At 39.2% G+C, this 18,781-nt stretch overlaps 1 protein-coding gene across 3 annotated transcripts in view; it reads left to right on the top strand.

Moving 5' to 3' along the window:
- PTPN14 (protein tyrosine phosphatase non-receptor type 14) overlaps nt 1-18,781 on the top strand; it is a 201,612-nt gene that overhangs the window by 92,807 nt on the left and 90,024 nt on the right. For all 3 annotated transcript variants that reach the window (XM_077157804.1, XM_077157805.1, XM_077157806.1), the window contains one exon: nt 12,806-12,975. In XM_077157804.1, coding sequence (XP_077013919.1) covers nt 12,806-12,975 — 170 coding nt within the window. The remainder of the gene's footprint in view (nt 1-12,805; nt 12,976-18,781) is intronic.

Below are 18,781 nucleotides of genomic sequence, written 5' to 3'. Positions count from 1 at the left end.
TGTGTATCCTTACGAGGAAGCTTTTGTAATAGGAAAGCATGTATAGCAGGCTTTTTGAGCATTGAATCCAGTTTTGAATGCACTCATGTGCCTGTTGTTTAAAATGACATTCAAAAGGGCCAAGGTCTGATTCGTGTGGTCAACAAACATTGGATGAGACCTTAGAATCAGGCCCTGGGGACAGATAGGGTCCCTGCTCCCCATAGCCCTAGAGTTTAGAGAATAGAGCAAACAAGAAACAAAGCAAAGGGAACAGTCCGTGCCGAGGTATAGAAACAGGAAAGAGCATGGAATTTTCAGGGAAGGGCAGAGTTCAGTTTGCACTGATCTGTTCATGGGTGTGGAGGGGTCGTGGCAGGTGAGTGTGGACAGGCAGGTGGGAATCTGGCTTTGAGTTCCAGGTAAGGACTTTCAACTAGATCCTGTAGGAAAGTGTCTTTCAAAATGTATGATGAAGAATAATTAAAATAATCAATAATAATAATAATCACCTTTTAAGGCACTACTTACTGTGCCGAGCACTCTCCATACATCATCTCATTTAATTTTCATGACAAGTCTGTGAGGTGGCTACTGTTGTTATCCCCATTTTACGGTTGGTGAGACCATAGCACAGGATGCTTTGCCTGTGGTGGCTGCAGGGCTGACACACTGTGAGGCTGGTTCCAACGCCGGCACGCTCCCTCTGCTGCTCTAATCCCGAGAGATATCCAATGAGAGGGAAAGGTTCTGTGGCAAAATGCTTGGGAAACAGTCTCATAATTTCTACAGTTAAAATATACAGGGGAAGAGGGTTAACTTAGTTTTTCTCAGTTCTTTTAGCCCTCTCAATATTCTTTTGAGTTGTTTGGGGAAAGACATTGCCCCAAGATAGAAAGCCATCAAAGGATTTCAGAGGAGCCTGGTCACCTTGTATTTTAGAAGAAAGACCCAATAACAGAAAAGAATTGAAATTTGAAATGGAAAAGTGACAGAGAAGCTGGTTAGGTGGACATAAGTATAACCTTTGCAAGAGGAAATAAAGGAATGCTTTGGGGAAAGTTTTTAAAAATTATTTTTAAGTTCAGAAAAAAATTGATGTGAATCTGGCTGGAGCTCTATTAAGGAAGAGAATCAGAGGTATAAGAAGGTCAGAAAAATAGAGTTCTTTTAGTATACTTACAAGATATGTGGATCCATGGGTTTAACCATTTTCCTTTTTCCCCATAGGAAGCTTGAGGTGGAGCTTCAGTGTATGAAATGGAACTGCTCTGTTTGCAGAGATTGGGCTCTCTGTACTCCCCTGTTCCCCCTCCCCTCCCCACCCCCCAACATAGTTGGATCAAATTAAAAGAGATATAGCTAGAACAGTATTGCCCATGACTAATCCTCATATTGTAAAAATAATACGTGAGAGGCAGCAGAGTTCTAGTGGTTAGGAAGTGTGCTGGTTTGAAAAGATGTATGTCCCCTAGAAAAGTCATGTTTTAGTCTAAATCCCATTTCACAAAGGCAGAATAATCCCTATTCATTACTGTATGTCTGAAACTGTAATCAGATCATGTCCCTGGAGATGTGATTTAATCAAGAGTGGTTGTTAAACTGGATGAGGTGACGACATGTCTCCACCCATTTGGGTGGGTCTTGGTAAGTTTCTGGAGTCCTATAAAAGGGGAAACATTTTAGAGAATGAGAGCGATTCAGAGAGAGCCAGAGAAGAATGACACAGCCACGAGAGCCCACAAGCCAGCGACCTTTGGAGATGTAGAAAGAAAATGCTTCCCCGGGAGCATCATGAAACAGGAAGCCAGGAGAAAAAGCTAGCAGATGACACCTTGCCTGCCACGTGCCTTTCCAGATGAGCGAGAAACTCTGACCGTGTTCACCATGGCCTTTGTTTCTTTTTTTCTCTTGGAAGAGAAACCCTGAACTTCACTGGCCTTTTTTGAACCAAGGTATCTTTCCCTGGATGCCTTAGATTAGACATTTCTATAGACTTGTTTTACTTGGGACATTTTCTTGGCCTTAGAACTGTAAACTAGCAACTTATTAAATTCCCTTTTTAAAAGCCATTCCGTTTCTGGTATATTGCATTCTAGCAGCTAGCAAACTAGAACAGGAAGTGAGTTTGAATCCTGACTCTGGGACCTATTAGCTGTGTAACATTGAATAGTTACTTAACTGTCCCTTGCATCGCTTTTCTCACCTGTAAAATGGTGTGGTAATAGAAGCTACCTCCATAAGGTGTTGGGAGACTTAAGAGTTCATTTTTGCAAAGCTGCTGTAGTATTACAATTCCTGGCACAAAGGATAGCAATTTTTTTAAGATACCAACCAGGCTATGCAGATTAGGCTGCAGCACTTCCAGATACTAGGGTTCTCCTTGCCCACTTATTTATCTGCTTGTTCCATTTTTATATGGTTTTAATTATTAGACGCTGTGATCCTGAACTGAGCCAAAATAGCCAGTCTTTCAGTTCCTTCAGTAGTTGTCCTTGTTTTAACATTGCATTGTCCGATATTATACCAGCCATTAGCCACCTGTGGCTCTTTGATCACTTGAAATGTGGCTAGTCTGAACTGAGACAGAGATGCAGTAAGTATAAAATGCACATCAGATTTTGAAAACTTGGTATAGAAAAAAAGAATTTAAAATATCTCACTGATCATTTTTATGTTGATTATATATTGAAAGATAATATGTTGAATATATTGCTTTAAATAAAATATATTAAAATTTCACCTTTTTGTAATTTTTTAAATGTAGCTACTAGAAAATTTTAAATTACAAATGTGGCTCACATATTTCTTATGAACAGTGTTTTTCTGACAAAGGCAAAGAAGGGCATGTTAATAGTAATGAAGAATTCCAATAAGATATACGAATATTCTGAAATGATTTCCTTATGGGGATAATCTTCTTTGGTTGATTTTTCTTTCTTTCATTTTTTTTTTTACGTTTTTAAAACATTTATTTTGTATTATCAAAGCAAAACAACATACAAAATGAACATTCTTACATACAAATGTTCCATGTATGGTGTCCAGTCAGTGGCTAACAATTTCATCACATAGTTGTATATTCATCACTGTGGTCATTTTTTAGAACATTTGCATTACTCCAGAAAAAGAAATAAAAACAAAAAAGAAAAAGCTCACACATACCATACCCCTTACCCCTCCCTCTGTTTGACCACTAGTATTTCCATCTTCTCAATAGATTTTAACCTTTGTTCCCCTCTAGGTGATAATCTTGAATCAAACTTACTGTTTAAAAACAGTATGTGGAGGAGGCAGACGTAATTTAACTAAAGTCTTTGAGAAACTCTTATGGTTAATTTCTAATTAAAGTAGAGAACTGCTCTTTTATTGGAAAGTCCAGTGCTCTGGGGATGGTCAGTTCAGTAACTCTTGGGTTTCTCTTAAGGCTAGACTGACAGCCCTGGATTTTAAAGGAACCTAAAAAATCCATAATTGTTTCATATGGTAGAAGGTTATCCATTATCACCTTTTTCAATTGCAAATTTGTATTTTCATCTTTACCGAACTCTAATTGATCCAAAGCTATCAGCCACAGTAGAACTCTTTCTCCACATTTTGCTATTTTAATCATTATTAGAGATTATAAAGCTACAGACTCTTAACGTACATTTCCTATCATCAAAGAAAAGTTAACTTACATTAAGGATATTCCTTTGGTTTGAAATTATGCTAATCTTTTGGCAATTGGTAATTTAGGTGTGGCTATGGGAATACCCGATTAAATGAAACATCTCCTTCCCTTGCCTGTCAGATAATAGTGGAATTTTGCTGTATTTTGTAACTTGCTAAAACTTGTCCATATATGTTTATATTTGAAGAGTATTAAAATAATCAACACTGATTAAGAATTGACTAAAAATAGGCTGCTGGGGAAAGTTAAGGCCTTTGGATTTGGAATGCTTTTTGTCTTTGTAAAGATTATAATGTGAAATCAGTTTTTAGCTTACTATCAGTCCTGCAAGGTAAATTGGCACCATTGTCTCCATTTTCTGGGTATAGAGATTATATGTGAAAATAATCTCTCCAGGCTTAATTTGTAAGTCTTCAGCTTTTTGTACATTTTGAATGAGCTATGCAGCCTCCAAAAAGGGATTTCTCTTGACCGTGAGATATGCTTCTTGGTCAATGCTACTCTGCAGTTTCTTTTCTTGTACTTTGGTGAAGAGGTTGGTTAGGAAAATGAAGATGGTGCAGTTGTTAATTATAGATGTGTAAGTTATAGAAACCCCAGACCTATCCAGAACGGAGGTTGAGTGCACGCAAGTTGTTTTTTGCAGTCACCCAACTGATGTACAGTGGTTTCTCTTCCAAAGCCTTTGGAATGTAATTGCATGAAATGCTGTTTCAGAGTTTGCTTATAGTCATCTTTCTGAGATATTTTCCACAGCTCAGTGAAACTTTTAAGGCTGTATACAACTCATAACTCCTGTGCTTTTAATGTTGAGGCACACCAACTCAGTTTCTTAATTTACTACTGAAATTCTTGAGTAAGACGGGCAACCTGTTACAACTTAATGCAAGATATTTTAAACATTTACTTCTGAATGATTAGTTCTGCAAAATACTTGAGATAAGATCCTGGGTTTAATGCCTAGTAATCGCCAAGATTGCATCTGCAACCCTTGCAGTAGTTAGCATTAAAGCTATCTCACCGATTACAAAACTTGTAAGGTACAAAACCCTCCCAAACCTTTCTCTAGTAGTAGTTAATGTCACAGGTAGCACCATCTCTTTACAAATAAATGAGTGAACAAATCAGAAACAACCATGAATTATTTTTAAAGGCCTTTATTCACAAGAATCTTTTCATGATACCAAGAGATGGCCGTACAGCATTCACACACAAATCTGCCAATTGAAGAAACAAGGGGATTTTTTTAGTGCATGCATACGTTTATGCTTCCTTCATTACAAGGCAAAACCAGGAAACTACTTACATGAAAATGACATTGTAGTGTCACATTGATTACTTGTAGTGCATTTTTAGTAACGGGTTCCCCTATTTGGGAACAAGTTCTTCTGCCTTCGTTTCTCATCCTGGCAGTAAACATTGCAGAATTTACAGCACCAGGGTTTTGTGCTATAATTTTCTAGAGAAATAAAATGGGGTTATGACTTGCCAGATTATCTTGAGGATTAGGTGGGCCTGGCATATATTTGGTGTCTCAGACATAGACATAACAAATATTTCAGGCATTTATTTGGGTAATAAAATGGAATCCACCTAATCATGCTGGATGCAGTTTCTTTCTTTCTTTTTTTTTTTCAAGCTTTCGTTTTATTTGTGTTCACAGTTTTGGATTTGGAGCATGTTTTTTTTGTATTTTTAACTATTTTTATTGTAAACTATAACATATATACAAAGCAAAGAAATAAAGAAGCAGTACTTTTCAAAGCACTCTTCAACAAGTAGTTACGGGACAGATCCCAGAGTTTGTCATGGACTACCATATGATCTTCTCATATACTTCCTTCCAGCTGCTCCAGAATCTAGGAGGCTACAGGGCTTAAATATTTTTTATCCTCAAAATTGACTTTTTTTCCTCTTTTGTTGTAAAAAATAACATATACCGAAAAAAGTTGTAAATTTCAAAGCACAGCACCACAGTTAGTTGTAGAACACATTTCAGACTTTGGCATGGGTCACAATTTCACAACTTTAGGCTTTCACTTCCAGCTGTCCCAAAATACTGGAGACCCAAAGAAATATCCATTCAATGACTCAGCATTCATACTCATTTGTTAAATCCTATTTTCTCTGTATAACTCCGCCATCACCTTTGATGTTTCCATATCTCCCTTTAGGGTTGTTTGGGCTATGGCAATTTTGTATTTTTCATATTGGAAGGCTCTGTATGTAAACTAACATGGGGTAGGGAGATGAAAGTGTCTGATATTTTGGAGAGGCTGGGCTAGATTTCAGGATTAATCAGGACCCAGGGAACCATCTGGAGGTTGTAGGTTTCTGAAAAGTTATTCTAGTGTATAGAACCCTTGTGGAATCTTATGTATTGCCCTAGGTGTTCTTTAGGATTGGCTGGAATGGTCCTGGTTGGGGGTTGGCAGGTTATGATAAGTAGCAATGTCTAACTGAAGCTTGCATGAGAGCAACCTCCAGAGTAGCCTCTCGACTCTATTTGAACTCTCTCTGCCACTGATACTTTATGAATTATACTGCTTTCCCCTTTTTTGGTCAGGATGGTATTTTTGATCCCACAGTGCCAGGTCTGGATTCATCCCTGGGAGTTCTCTCCCACGTCACCAGGGAGACTTTCACCCCTGGATGTCATATCCCATGTAGCGGGGAGGGCAATGATTTCATTTGCAGAGTTGGGCTTAGAGAGAGTGAGGCCACATCTGAGCAACAACAGAGGTCCTTCAGAAATAACTCTTAGGCATGTCTATAGGTAGGCTAAGCTTCTCCGCTACCTACATAAGCTTTACAAGAGTAAGCCTCATGATCAAGGGCATGGCCTATTGATTTAAGTGTCCCTAAAGTTTGACACAGCATCAGGGGAATTTTGTGATGGTAAGGTTTAATAGTGCCATATTCTTTCTCTCATCCCTCAGGGGACTTCCCCAATACTTTTTTATTATCTGCTTAATATACTCTAGGATGTATCCAGGCATTACAATAATCTATACAGGATTAAAGGACCTCTTTCTTATCCTGTGCTTCTTGTGTTTCAGTTGTTCAAATGAGCCATGCAGCTAGGTTGAATTCGATTATGCACTACAGAAAATTTCAGTTCCAGACCAAATTAACCTTTCTTCCATTGGTCTCAAAGAGTATGCGTGGTTCTAAAATATAGATAGTGTCTTCCTTACCCTATGTTCTGAATCACTTTAACCCCAACCTGTTCGGCTTTGTTCTTGTTTCTAAGTTTCAGGTTATATATATAAAACAGCCTCTCAAAATCCAGAAATAATAGTCACTAGTCCAGACTTAATGTGTCAGCTCTCAAAGCTTACATTCTAGGCCCCTGTTTTCTTATAAGCATTTTGTAAAGGTGACCATACCATTGTTGTTTTTTTGTTTCTGGCTAATTTTGTGTCACCAAATGTCCCACGTGTTCATTCACATCGTTGCATGCCTCATGACTTTGTTCCTTTTTGTAGCTGCACAGCCTTGGTTCATAAGTGTACACCATGGTTCGCCAAGCTACTTCTCCATCAGTGCATCCTTCAGCCACCCGCATTCATCGGGAGTCATGTAGAGGGCCCAAAGTCCACAAGTTCATCAACAGTCTCAATTTTAGACAATTTTAATGTTCCCAAGAGAAAGAAAACCAATAAACACACCCTCACCAAATAGGAAATCTAAACCTCCTCTTAACTCTTGTCCCTCCCCCATTATTTACCTCTGCTGTTGCTGTGGTAGTGCTGATGGTTTCCTTTTGAATATAGCTCACAGCATGCAATAGCAGTTTTCTGTTTGTACCCTGAACTTAAACACTTTTTGTACAAGAATCATATCTTTGAAGTAATTCTTGTGAGAACTAGTTCATATTTCTAGTGTTAATCAGTGGGACACGTAGGTCTATACAACCCCTTTCAATCTTGTTCATCTTCAATATGGTAATATTACTTATGACCCACTAGAGAACTACCTTCACTCCTATCTATTCCCTTACATTGACCTTCAACCTCATTAGCTAACAGTTCACCCACTCTAGCTTCTGTGTATCTCTTAAGTCCCCTATATTCTGTATTATAAGCCTCTGATTATACCTTTTTGCTGGTCATAAAAGTGGAATCATACTGTATCTATCCATTTGTGTCTGGCTAATTTCTCTCAGCATTATGTCCTCAGGGCTCATCCATCTTGTCATGTGTTTCAGGTCATCATTTTGTCTTGCTGCTGCATAATATTCCATCGTATGTATATACCACATTTTGTTGATCTGCTGGTCTGTTGATGGGCATTTGGTTTGTTTCCATCTTTTGGCGATTGTGAATAATGCTGCTATGAACATTGGTGTGTAAATATCTGTGTCGCTGCTTTCAGCTCTTCTGGGTATATACCAAGTAGTGCTGATGCTGGGTCATAGGGCAACTCGATATTTAGTTTCTTAAGGAACCACCAAACAGTCGTCTATAGTGATTGCACGATTATACCTTCCCATACCAGCAATGCATCAGCGTCCCAATTTCTCCACATCCTCTCCAACATTTATAGGTTCCCGTTTGTTTAATAGCAGCCATTCTTATAGGTATGAGGTGGTATCTCATTGTAGTCTTGATCTGCAATTCCCTTATAGCTAGTGAAAATGAACATCTCTTCATGTGCTTTTGAGCCTCTGTATTTGCTTTTCAGAAAAATGCCTATTCATATCTTTAGCCCATTTTATAATTGCTGGTTTGTTCTTTTGTTATTGAGTTGTATGATTGCTTTGTATATACAGGAAATCAAACATTTGTCTGATATGTGATTTCCAAATATTTTCTCCCATTGAGTTGGCTGCCTCTTAAACTTTTTGACAAAGTCTGTTGAGGTGCAGAAGCATTTATTTTGAGGAGTTCCCATTTCCCTATTTTTTTCTTTTGTTACTTATGCTTTGGGTGTGAAGTTTAGGAAGCTACCTCCTATTACTAGGTCTTAAAGATGTTCCCTACATTTTCTTCTAGAAGCTTTATGGTGCTAGTTCTTATATTTAGGTGTTTGATCCACTTTGAGTTTATTTTTGTGTAGGGTGTAAGATAGATAGGGGTCCTCTTGCATTCTCTTGGCTATTGATATCCAGTTTTTCCATGCCTAATTATGGAGAAGACTGTTTTGTCCCAGTTCAGAGGATTTGGGGGCCTTGTCAAAAATCAGTTGATCATAGATATTTCTGCACTCTTAATTCGATTCCATTGGTCAATGCTTCTGTCTTTGTGCCAGTACTATGCTGTTTTGATGCAGTTTCTTTTTGGAATCATCCACACACATTTTCCTTAACCAGGTGGCAATGTTTAGCAGTGAAGGTCTGCTTCCAAAATGGATCTAGAGTTTAAATTATCAGATCTGTTCTGAATGGGGCTGGTGTGGTCTCGTTTGGGCCTGATGGGATTAATAGTCAGTTGGGTGATATGCAGGAAATTGACTGGTGTACTTGTTAGAGTAAGTGAGAGTTTAGGCTCTTTATCTATTTCTGTGAGGCACAGCAGAGGCATGGCAGAAGAAACTTGTATTGCATTTTAAAAGTGTAAGGTCAGAGCTTCAAGACAGGGTCTTTCTTCTCTATCGGATACTCCAGAATAGAAATATATCTAGAATAAGAATGAGGGAAGGAGGGTGGGAATGGAAAACGTTACTTTGTGTAAAGCTGTAAAAAACAGTGTGAGAATGGGGATCTCCATAAATGGACTTTCCTTTCTACTAGATAACTGAACATAGCATTTCTAAAATTAGGAAGTCCTAACCATTGGTAGATAGAAACTGTGTCCTCCAAGTTACCTGCTTCCCTCAATTTTACTGTGCAGTAGATAACCCATTACTTAATTAATCAAGTAAACGTTTCTTGGATATTAATTGAGTGGGGAGTGATCCTAAAACATTTGTGTCCTTTCGAGAACGCTGTAGTGCACCAAAACAAAACAAAACAAAGCAAAAAACTTACACTGTGAATTAGGTTTCTTTCATTAGAAGTGGTTTACTTTTGTTATTTGTAGCCGTGTAGCATTAATTAGGCTCAAAGAACACTAATACCTTACTGTTAGAGATTGAATCATGCCCTTTTCCCCCTCACCCCCCCAAAGGCATATTCAGGTCCCAGCCCCTGGCCCTGTGGGTGTGAACCCATTTGTAAATAGCACCTTTGAAGATGTTATTAGATAAGACGTGCCAAACTGAAGGTGGGTGAGCCTAATCCAAGATGACTGAAGTCCTTAGAAACAAAGAAAATAAGACACAGGAAGAAAGAGACCCCAGGGAGCATCCAGAAACGGGAAGTCAAGGAGACCCAGATGAGAAAGGAGAAGACACTCCTGTGTGCCTTGGCATGTGACTGAAAGACCAAGGATCTTGGCAGCCAGCCTTGGAATGCCGGTCTTCAGGGACAAAGCATCGCCTTGCCTATACCTCAGTTTTGGCCTTCCCCTAGCCTTAAAACTGTGAGCCTATCAATTCCCATTGTTTAAGCAGCTAAGAAACACTTAGCATGATTTCTCTTATCCCTCATCATCCTCCTTTTTGAGGTGCGTGCATGGGTGTGTCCACATGTGTTTGCCAGAGTGTTTGTGTGTGCATGTGTGTGTATGCGTGTGTATTTGCCTGTGTGAGCCTATGTGTGTGTGTGTGTGTACTGTATGGGATATTCTTTCTCTGCATATGTTCTTGGGGATGTCAGAGCTGCTATAATGATCTGACAAGGTAGGAATGAGGAAAAGGGAATTTGAAATACTAGTCTTCTACGCGTTAGAGCAGTACAAATCTTACTATTTCTTTTTTTTCCCCCCAAATCAGTTATAGAATATTTATGCAAGTACTGTGGACTCCTTATAATTCAAATGTTACTAATTTGAATGACTGCTATAAAATGAATGAAGTTGAGACCTTAAAACTATCCCCCCAAATGGCAAAACTACTTTTAGTGAAAGATAATTAATCATGGTTAGCCTATTAAGCAATTATAAAGCTTGCCCTCCTTTTCTCCACCCGTGCTTATAAAAGGGCTCTTTTCCAGGTATAATAAGTATACATAGAGCATTATAGTTTACATATATTATCTCATTTCTTATATGCAAACACATTCCTAGCCATCCAAAATACAGAGGGAATACCCTTATATGGCACTGTACTCTGTAAAGGAATTCAGATAATGCAGAACTGCCTTGGATCCTTTTCGGACAAGTTTATTAAATTAAGTACCCAGATTACTTTATTTGAAGTAGTCTAAGCCTACATCATAGACTTCCATCTATCAAAGGGCTGTTCTGATATCTCTTAAACACCTGTAATCTAGCTCTCACGAAAGTATTAGTACTGCTTTGTTGTGTATTCTTTTTTTCTTATACCTTTAGGTTTTTATGTCATTTGGAGGCCTTCCAGCTTCCACTTTTGTCCTCTTTTGGTTTATTTCCAGGTAGGCTCTGCTTTTTAATTCCATGGTTCCTAGGGATACCAATAGGGCTTGATGAAGATGGTTCCTGATAAAGGTCTGTGGTCCTTTATCCGTGAGGATGGTGATGAAGCGGTTGCTTACATGTGCCGTGTGCGTGGTTCGTGGGCGTTATCTATTCCACTAATGGCTCTGTTGGTGGCATTTGTTGTCATCATCCCCATTTTACAGATGAGAAAGCTCTGAAAGCCAGAGAGGCTCAGTTATATGTATATAGTTACTGAGACAGTGAGTGGAAAAGCTGGGAGATGAACTGACTCCAAAGCCTGCTTTTGTTTCCTATTCAGCCTCGTTCCATTTCCTCTATATTGTTGGTCACATTGGAACAACTTTAATGGATTCATAGAAGCGGGGAAACAAAGAATAGGGTCAGAATTCAGTCAAGCAAGTTTATCTAGATAGAAACAAACAGGACCTTGACTCTTCTAGTTGGCGTCTTGCTGCTTGAGAAATGCAGAGATGTCTGATGTAAACTTGTCCTTTGAAACATCATGGAGGAAAGCTGATCAAATAATTGCTCCCGTCTAAAAGTAAATCCATTTTAAAATATCCTTTAAATATTTTTAGATCTGTAGCCTTATATAGGCAAGGACATGTTTGGCTTTTCTAGTAAACACAGAGTTAAAGTATTTTACCCGATTTTGCTAGTCAGGGACTGATCTATGGTAGCATTGAAAGGGGGTAGCCAGCTGGAGTGGGAACATCAGCACAAAAATGCCTTTGAAAATTAAACATAGTAATGAAAACATTCTTTTGAAGGCAGATTTCCAGGTGCATTGTAAACCATTCTAGGCTATAACTGAAATATAAAAGAGTGCTTCAAAAGCAGAGATCTATTGTTTGGTGATTGTTGTGTTAATCCTGAAATCCTAGCATGAATTAATATGAAGATGAAATTGGATGCATAAAAGTACCCATTTTAATCATTTAACATGTTGTTCAAACCTACACTGGTTGGGGCTTCAACTCTAAGGGTGAAAATCTCACTTTCATCTATCAAATCCCACCATAATCTGCCAAGAGCAGCCCCATGGGGCTCCCGTGGCAGCTGTGGAGAGGAGAGCCTTCCACACTCAAAGCTTGAGACGGAAGAGAGAGTTGTTGGATGGAGTTCATGTGTAATAAAGTGGTAGAGTGCGATGTTTTTTTTTAAAAAGTGTTTCGTTCAAGTTCGGAAAGAGTGAATACATTTTCTATTAAAATATGGTATTCTGTGAAAGTGTAAAGTGGGAACTTCCACTTGCCAGAAGGTTTGATCTTAGGAGTTAAGTAATTAGTTACTTTGCAGCAGGTGCAATAACCATGCTTGCCTTTGCCAGCATGTTCCGTGTGCGATAGATCCTGAAACCTGTGGAAGGCACACAGGGAAGTCAGCCTTCCGATCTTAGGAAAGAGGCAGCCCTGTCCTCGCCTAGCCTCACTGCCCCCTGCCCGAGGTAGGCACTGTCAGTACCCGTGGGCGATAACAGAACCTGCCTCTAACATACTGGCTACTCCGTGTAGATGTCAGTAGTGTGTGGATATGATTTCTTTTAATTTGTCCTAAAGGTAGATAGTAAAAGCTGCTTCCTTGTTTATGGGCTGGGGAACCAGAGCTGACGGGTACTGGAGCCCTGTTTCTTGTGTGGTCTTGGGATGCTCATTTTAAGCATGAACTGATGCGATTTTTCCCTTTTATCTAGACACACTACTTTGGCCTTTGGTTTCTCAGCAAGAGCCAGCAAGCACGATGGGTGGAGCTGGAAAAACCTCTGAAGAAACATCTGGACAAATTTGCTAACGAGCCTCTGCTTTTCTTTGGAGTCATGTTCTATGTGCCAAATGTGTCATGGCTTCAGCAGGAGGCCACAAGGTAGGTGCGATTTTTTTTTTCCTGCGTTCTATACAAGGGTGTGGACTAAATGAGGCTTCAGATAAAGTAGATGAGCCTGTTGATTTAGTTGTGTAGGAGAAGGTGGGGGAGATGGGGGCAACAGTGAGGTAGTTGAACAGTTGCTTTGTTGCTTTGAAATTTTTATTTAAATCAGTGTAGCTAGTGTAGTTTTCCCTCCACTTCGATTTTTTTGAAGAGTTTGAGGAGAGTTGGTACTAATTCTTTCTGGAATGTTTGATAGAATTCACATGTGAAGCCGTCTGGTCCTGGACTTTTCTTTTTAGGGAGCTTTTGAATGACTAATTCAATCTCTTTACTTGTGTAATGAAAACAGGACTGTAAGTCCCATCATACCTTACGCATATGAATCTCAAAAAATTCTATCTGAATTAAATGGAATTAAGGATAGATCAATTCTTTATTGGGATAAATGTTCCAAACTGGAAGGGTGTTCAACGGAAACTGAAAGGCTGGATCTTCTGCTTCTCTTTGTAAATTGGGTACGTCTCCATTTATCCTGGATGCTTTGAATTTGACATGGATGTAGGCTAAAGACAGAAAGTTGGATGCTAACCTCTTCAGGGGTTAAACCCAATTATAACCCCAATTATCAGCCATCACCCCAAGCTGACTTCTCTCTCCCTATCCAAATCTCATCCCAAGCTAGGAATCTGGAAGTCATCCGTGAGTTCTCCTCTCACATGGCTCAAGTCATTCAGTTGGCAGACCCTGCCCTTTCTTCTGCCTCATTGTGTTCTCAATCCATCCTCCTCCTCGTCCCCCACTTCCTCTATCTCTGTTCAGGGCCTGTTGTAGTTTGCTATCTGCCAGAATGCAATATACCAGAAATGGAACAGCTTCCAAAAAGGGAACTTTATCAAGTTGCGTATTTACAGCTCTAAGACCATGAAATTGTTCAAGTTAAAGCAAGTCTATAAAAATATCCAAATTAAGGCACCAACAAGAGGTTACCTTCACTCAAAAAGGCTGATGACGTTCAGGGTTTCTCTCTCAACTGAAAAGGGACATGGCACACATGACAACATCTGCTAGCTTCCTCTCCAGGTTTCTTGTTGTATGAGCAACCCCAGAGGGGTTTTCCTTATTCATGTCCCTGGCTGTGTGGGCTCTCACGGTTCTCATGGCTCTCCTGCTGTTTCAGAGGGTTCTAGTAAACTAATCAAGACCCACGTGGAATGGATGGAGTCACATCTCCCTCTGATCAAAGGTTATTATCCACAGCTGGGTGAGTCACATCTTCATGGAGATAATCTAATCAAGTTTCCAACCTTCAGTGCTGAATAGGGATTAAAAGAAATGGCTGTCTCCAGAAAATGGATCAGGATTAAAACACAGTTTTTCTAGAGTACATAATCCTTTCAAACCGGCACAGGGCCTTATCACTTTGATGTGAGTCAGGTCACTGTACTGGCCTCCTAAGTGGATCCCATACCCCTAGCCTTATTCCTCTCCATTCATCCCTCCGTGCTGTCTAGTGACACCATCATGCCTTCTACCTGCCATGCCTCCACAGCTCATCGTATTCTCATGGCTAACCCAAACTCTTGGACAACACTTCTAAGTCTTTCATGAACCTCTCCAGCCTCATCTTTCACTATCTCCCAGTATCTGTGGCAATGCTTATGTGAACTACTTGCAGTTCCTGAATGGGACATTCTCTCTCTCTCTCTCTCTCTCTCTCTATGAATTCTACTTTGGAAATGTGTTGTTTTTTTTTTTTTTTAATATTTTTATTGAAATAGCTTCACATACTTACAGTCCATCCAAATTATACCATCAGTGGGTCACAGTATCATCACATAGTTGTGTATTCATCGCCATGATCATTTTTAGAACATTTGCATCACTCCAGAAAAAGAAATAAAAAGACAAAAGAAAAGACTCATACATCCCATACCCCTTAGCCCTCCCACTCGTTGATGACTAGTATTTTAATCTTACCAATTTTTTTTTTTACCCTTTATCCCCCCGCCCCACTTTTTATTTATCCTTTTTTTTTTTTACTCATCTGTCCATCGTATGGTCTCTTACAGAAGAGACCATCATGTTGAGTGGGACGTTGGGCCAGATCAGTGTTTTCAAGCAGACCACGGCCTCCTATATCGTAATCACCTGAGGCATTTGTTATAAATTTGGATTTGGGGGCTGCACCAGAGGTTTGAATTGGAATCTTGAGGGCTGGGGCCCAGGAGGTTGTACTGTTTAAAATAGACAGTGTTTCTTAGGCAGTCTGATGTTCAGATCTGGGAATCAATGAATTAGTTAACCTCTAAAACCCTTTTCAATTTTACAGATAACTAAACTTAAGGCTGCATGATTTAGCTCTCGATATTTGCATTCATAAGCTAAACCAATGAGTGTTTAAATCTGAAAAATTGAGGTGTAGGGTAAGAAATTTTGGGGTAGTGATGATTGGGAGTAGAAGTTAGAAAGGACTTTTTTTTTAATTTTTTTTTATTAATTAAAAAAATTAACAACAAACAAACAAAACAATAAGATATCATTCCATTCTGCATATATAATCAGTAATTCTTAATATCATCACATAGTTGCATATTCGTCATTTCTTAGAACATTTGCATCAATTTAGAAAAAGAAATAAAAAGACAACAGAAAAAGAAATAAAATGATAATAGAGAAAAAAAAGTTATACATACCATACCCCTTACCCCTCGCTTTCATTTACCACTAGCATTTCAAACTAAATTTATTTTAACATTTGTTCCCCCTATTATTTATTTTTATTCCATATGTTCTCCTCTTTTGTTGATATGGTAGATAAAAGGAGCATCAGACACAAGGTTTTCACATTCACAGAGTCTCATTGTGAAAGCTATATCATTGTTCAATCATCATCAAGAAACACGGCTACTGGAACACAGCTCTACATTTTCTGGCAGTTCCCTCCACCCTCTCCGCTACATCTTGAACAACAAGGTGATATCTACTTAATGCGTAAGAATAACCTCCAGGATAACCTCTTGATGCTGTTTGGAATCTCTCAGCCATTGACACTTAGTCTCATTTCCCTCTTCCCCCTTTTTGTGGAGAAGGTTCTCTCAATCCCTTGATGTTAATTCTCAGCTCATTCTAGGGTTTTTCTCAGCCCCTTGATGCTGAGTCTCAGCTCATTTCAGGATCTCTGTCCCACGTTGCTAGGAAGGTCCACACCCCTGGGAGTCATGTCCCACGCAGAGAGGGGGAGGGTGGTGAGACTGCTCATCATGTTGGCTGGAGGGAGAGGCCACATCTGAGCAACAAAAGAGGCTCTCTTGGGGGTAACTCTTAGGCCTAAATTTTAAGTAGACTTGACCTATCCTTTGTGGGGTTAAGTTTCATATGAACAAACCCCAAGTCTGGAAGCTCAGCCTGTAGCTTTGGTTGTCCACACTGCTTGTGAGAATATTAAGAATTCAACTTGGGGAAGTTGAATTTCTCCCCACTCTCTCCATTCCCTGAAGGGGGCTTGCAAATACTTTTCCAATCACTGATCAAATCACTCTGGGATTCATCGGGGCATCACTCTGGACAAACCAACAAAATCTCATGTCCTACTTGAGATTCCAAGTACTTATGACGTTCAATCAAACTATCTACATAAGTTATATTAGGAAATGCTCTAGTCAAAATATAAATTTTGTAACAAATAAGCATTTTTTGCTTTAGTCTCACACATAAGGTGACATTTTAAAATATTAATTACCATCTATTTTCAGCACCCTGCAATAATGGCATTCCTTTATTCTTCCTCATGCAAAAACATTTTTAAAATTTATACGTTGTACATTTCACTATTGTTATACACTCTAGGCATTCCTAGATTATACCATCTCAATCTTTAACATCTATCTTTCTTAGAAAGGACTTTTTGCCCTTTCTTTCTAGCATTTCTTTTTGCTTAGGTAGTCTACTTCATTTAAGATGAGGTTTAAGGAGGACAGAAGTATTTTCCAAATCTGGTATTTGAAGTGAACTCTGTTACTGTCATTTAATCAGAAAAACAAACTAAAATAAGGTGCCAAAAGACATTCTTAGTTTTCGACTTAAGCATTGAAACTTAACTATGTAGATTTCAGGTGTAACCTTCTCTTTATGGCACAGGGTGTTTCAAATAAGGGGGTGGGTTAGGATGAGGAGTTGTGTTGATTTTGAGCATTGCAGGAAGTTTTTTTGCTTCCAAGGGACCCTGAAACTGGAAGGTGCCAAGTGGTAGTAGAGCAAGTCAAAGCCATAAGCAGGGAAGATGGAGAAATAAGAGAGAAAAGTGTTGTAAACAAAGAAAGGAAAATTAATAGAAGGAGAAAGAAAAGAAAAAAGGACTAATATCTACTTGGGAAAGTTGTGGGCTACCTCCAAAAGTCCCGGTGTGATTCAGTGAAGTGTGCCATGGATTGAAGCATGTGGATTAGCGTATAAAACAGACTTGGTTTGGGTAGAATGACATTTTTAGATTCTCAGGGTTTGTGGGATGGGGTGTTAGAGGCAAAAGTTGGTGAAAAATGCTACTAACACATTAGGAGCCTTTAGGAATCTGAGCCCTCTTTGGGAGGTTTTAGAAACATCTGAGGTCTGAACTGGAAGCTCCCTGCCAGGCAGAGTAGCCAAGGAGAAACAGCCGCGGTGGGGCAGGATTCCAGAGGAGTGTTTCACAGAAGGCCCAAACAACCACCACTGGAATGGGTTAATGACTAAACTCTCCAGTTATCCCATTGTTATCTGAGTTACCAGGCAGCTCAGGTGGAGCTGGGCTGTGGAGCTGTGAGAACACCTTGGGTCCGCAGTGTCTAACCCTAAACAGTTCGTCTTTGTGATGTCCTGTAGAGTAAGATATTTGCATAGATTAGAAGTAGAAATCTGCCTATCATTTGTGGGCATCCCATTGGAGGGGCCACCATTCAAGCATCTGTGCTTAAAAAATAAACCTTTGTCTGGAGTCAACCAACTTGTTTTCACCCAACACGTGTTTACAGTGGTTTGGCTGTTTCAGTTTGAGAGTAGAGCCAGTTCTTTAGCATTAGTCATGACCACCATTTCTTCCTCTGGATAAGGACAAATAGTCTAGAATCAATACTCTATTTTTGATTGTTTGTTGGTAAGCCTGTATATATCAAGACTCAGGAATAAAGGGAAGATACATTTACAAGGTATTGATTTCATTTCTTGCCCCCAGACAATCCTGCCCTTGAAAATTTGCAGGCTAAGAGTATTCAGAGCAATATAACACAAATGTGAGAATGATGCTGATGGCAAACTTTAATAAAATTACCAAGTCTAGATGTTTTTTTTTTGTATTAGAAAATTGGAATGACATTTATTTTGCCATACTGCATCTCATCACATCTGCTGGATATGACTCATTGTAAGTGGGAGGGAAACCTGCCAAGTGACTATGATTGAGTTGGAGGAGAAATGGGAATTTCAGACCCTACTTTTAGGTGAAAATTGGATGAGACTATACAGAAGAATACAAATAAAGGGAAACAAAGTCCCTTGAGAGTCATACAAGTGTAAGAAAACTGCTGGAAAGAAGGGCACAATAGTAGACAGAAGGGGAGTGAGTCATGAAACCATAGGAATGAAAGAGATTTAAAACCTCTGAGCTTTGTTAACATATCTCCAAAATGTAAGATTCATTACCTTGGGGCTTTAGAAATGTTAGTTTTTCCCCCCCTTTGGTTGAAATGACTCAAGAAATGGGACCACCATAATTTTTTCCATTTTGCTTTGCTTCTCATATTTCTTTCTGCCAGCTCTTCTGTTCAAC

This window comes from Tamandua tetradactyla, chromosome 4 (assembly GCF_023851605.1).
Source record: "Tamandua tetradactyla isolate mTamTet1 chromosome 4, mTamTet1.pri, whole genome shotgun sequence".
Lineage (NCBI taxonomy): Eukaryota > Metazoa > Chordata > Mammalia > Pilosa > Myrmecophagidae > Tamandua > Tamandua tetradactyla.
The sequence above is the reverse complement of the archived record's forward strand: the minus strand, read 5'-3'. Positions and strand labels throughout refer to the sequence as shown.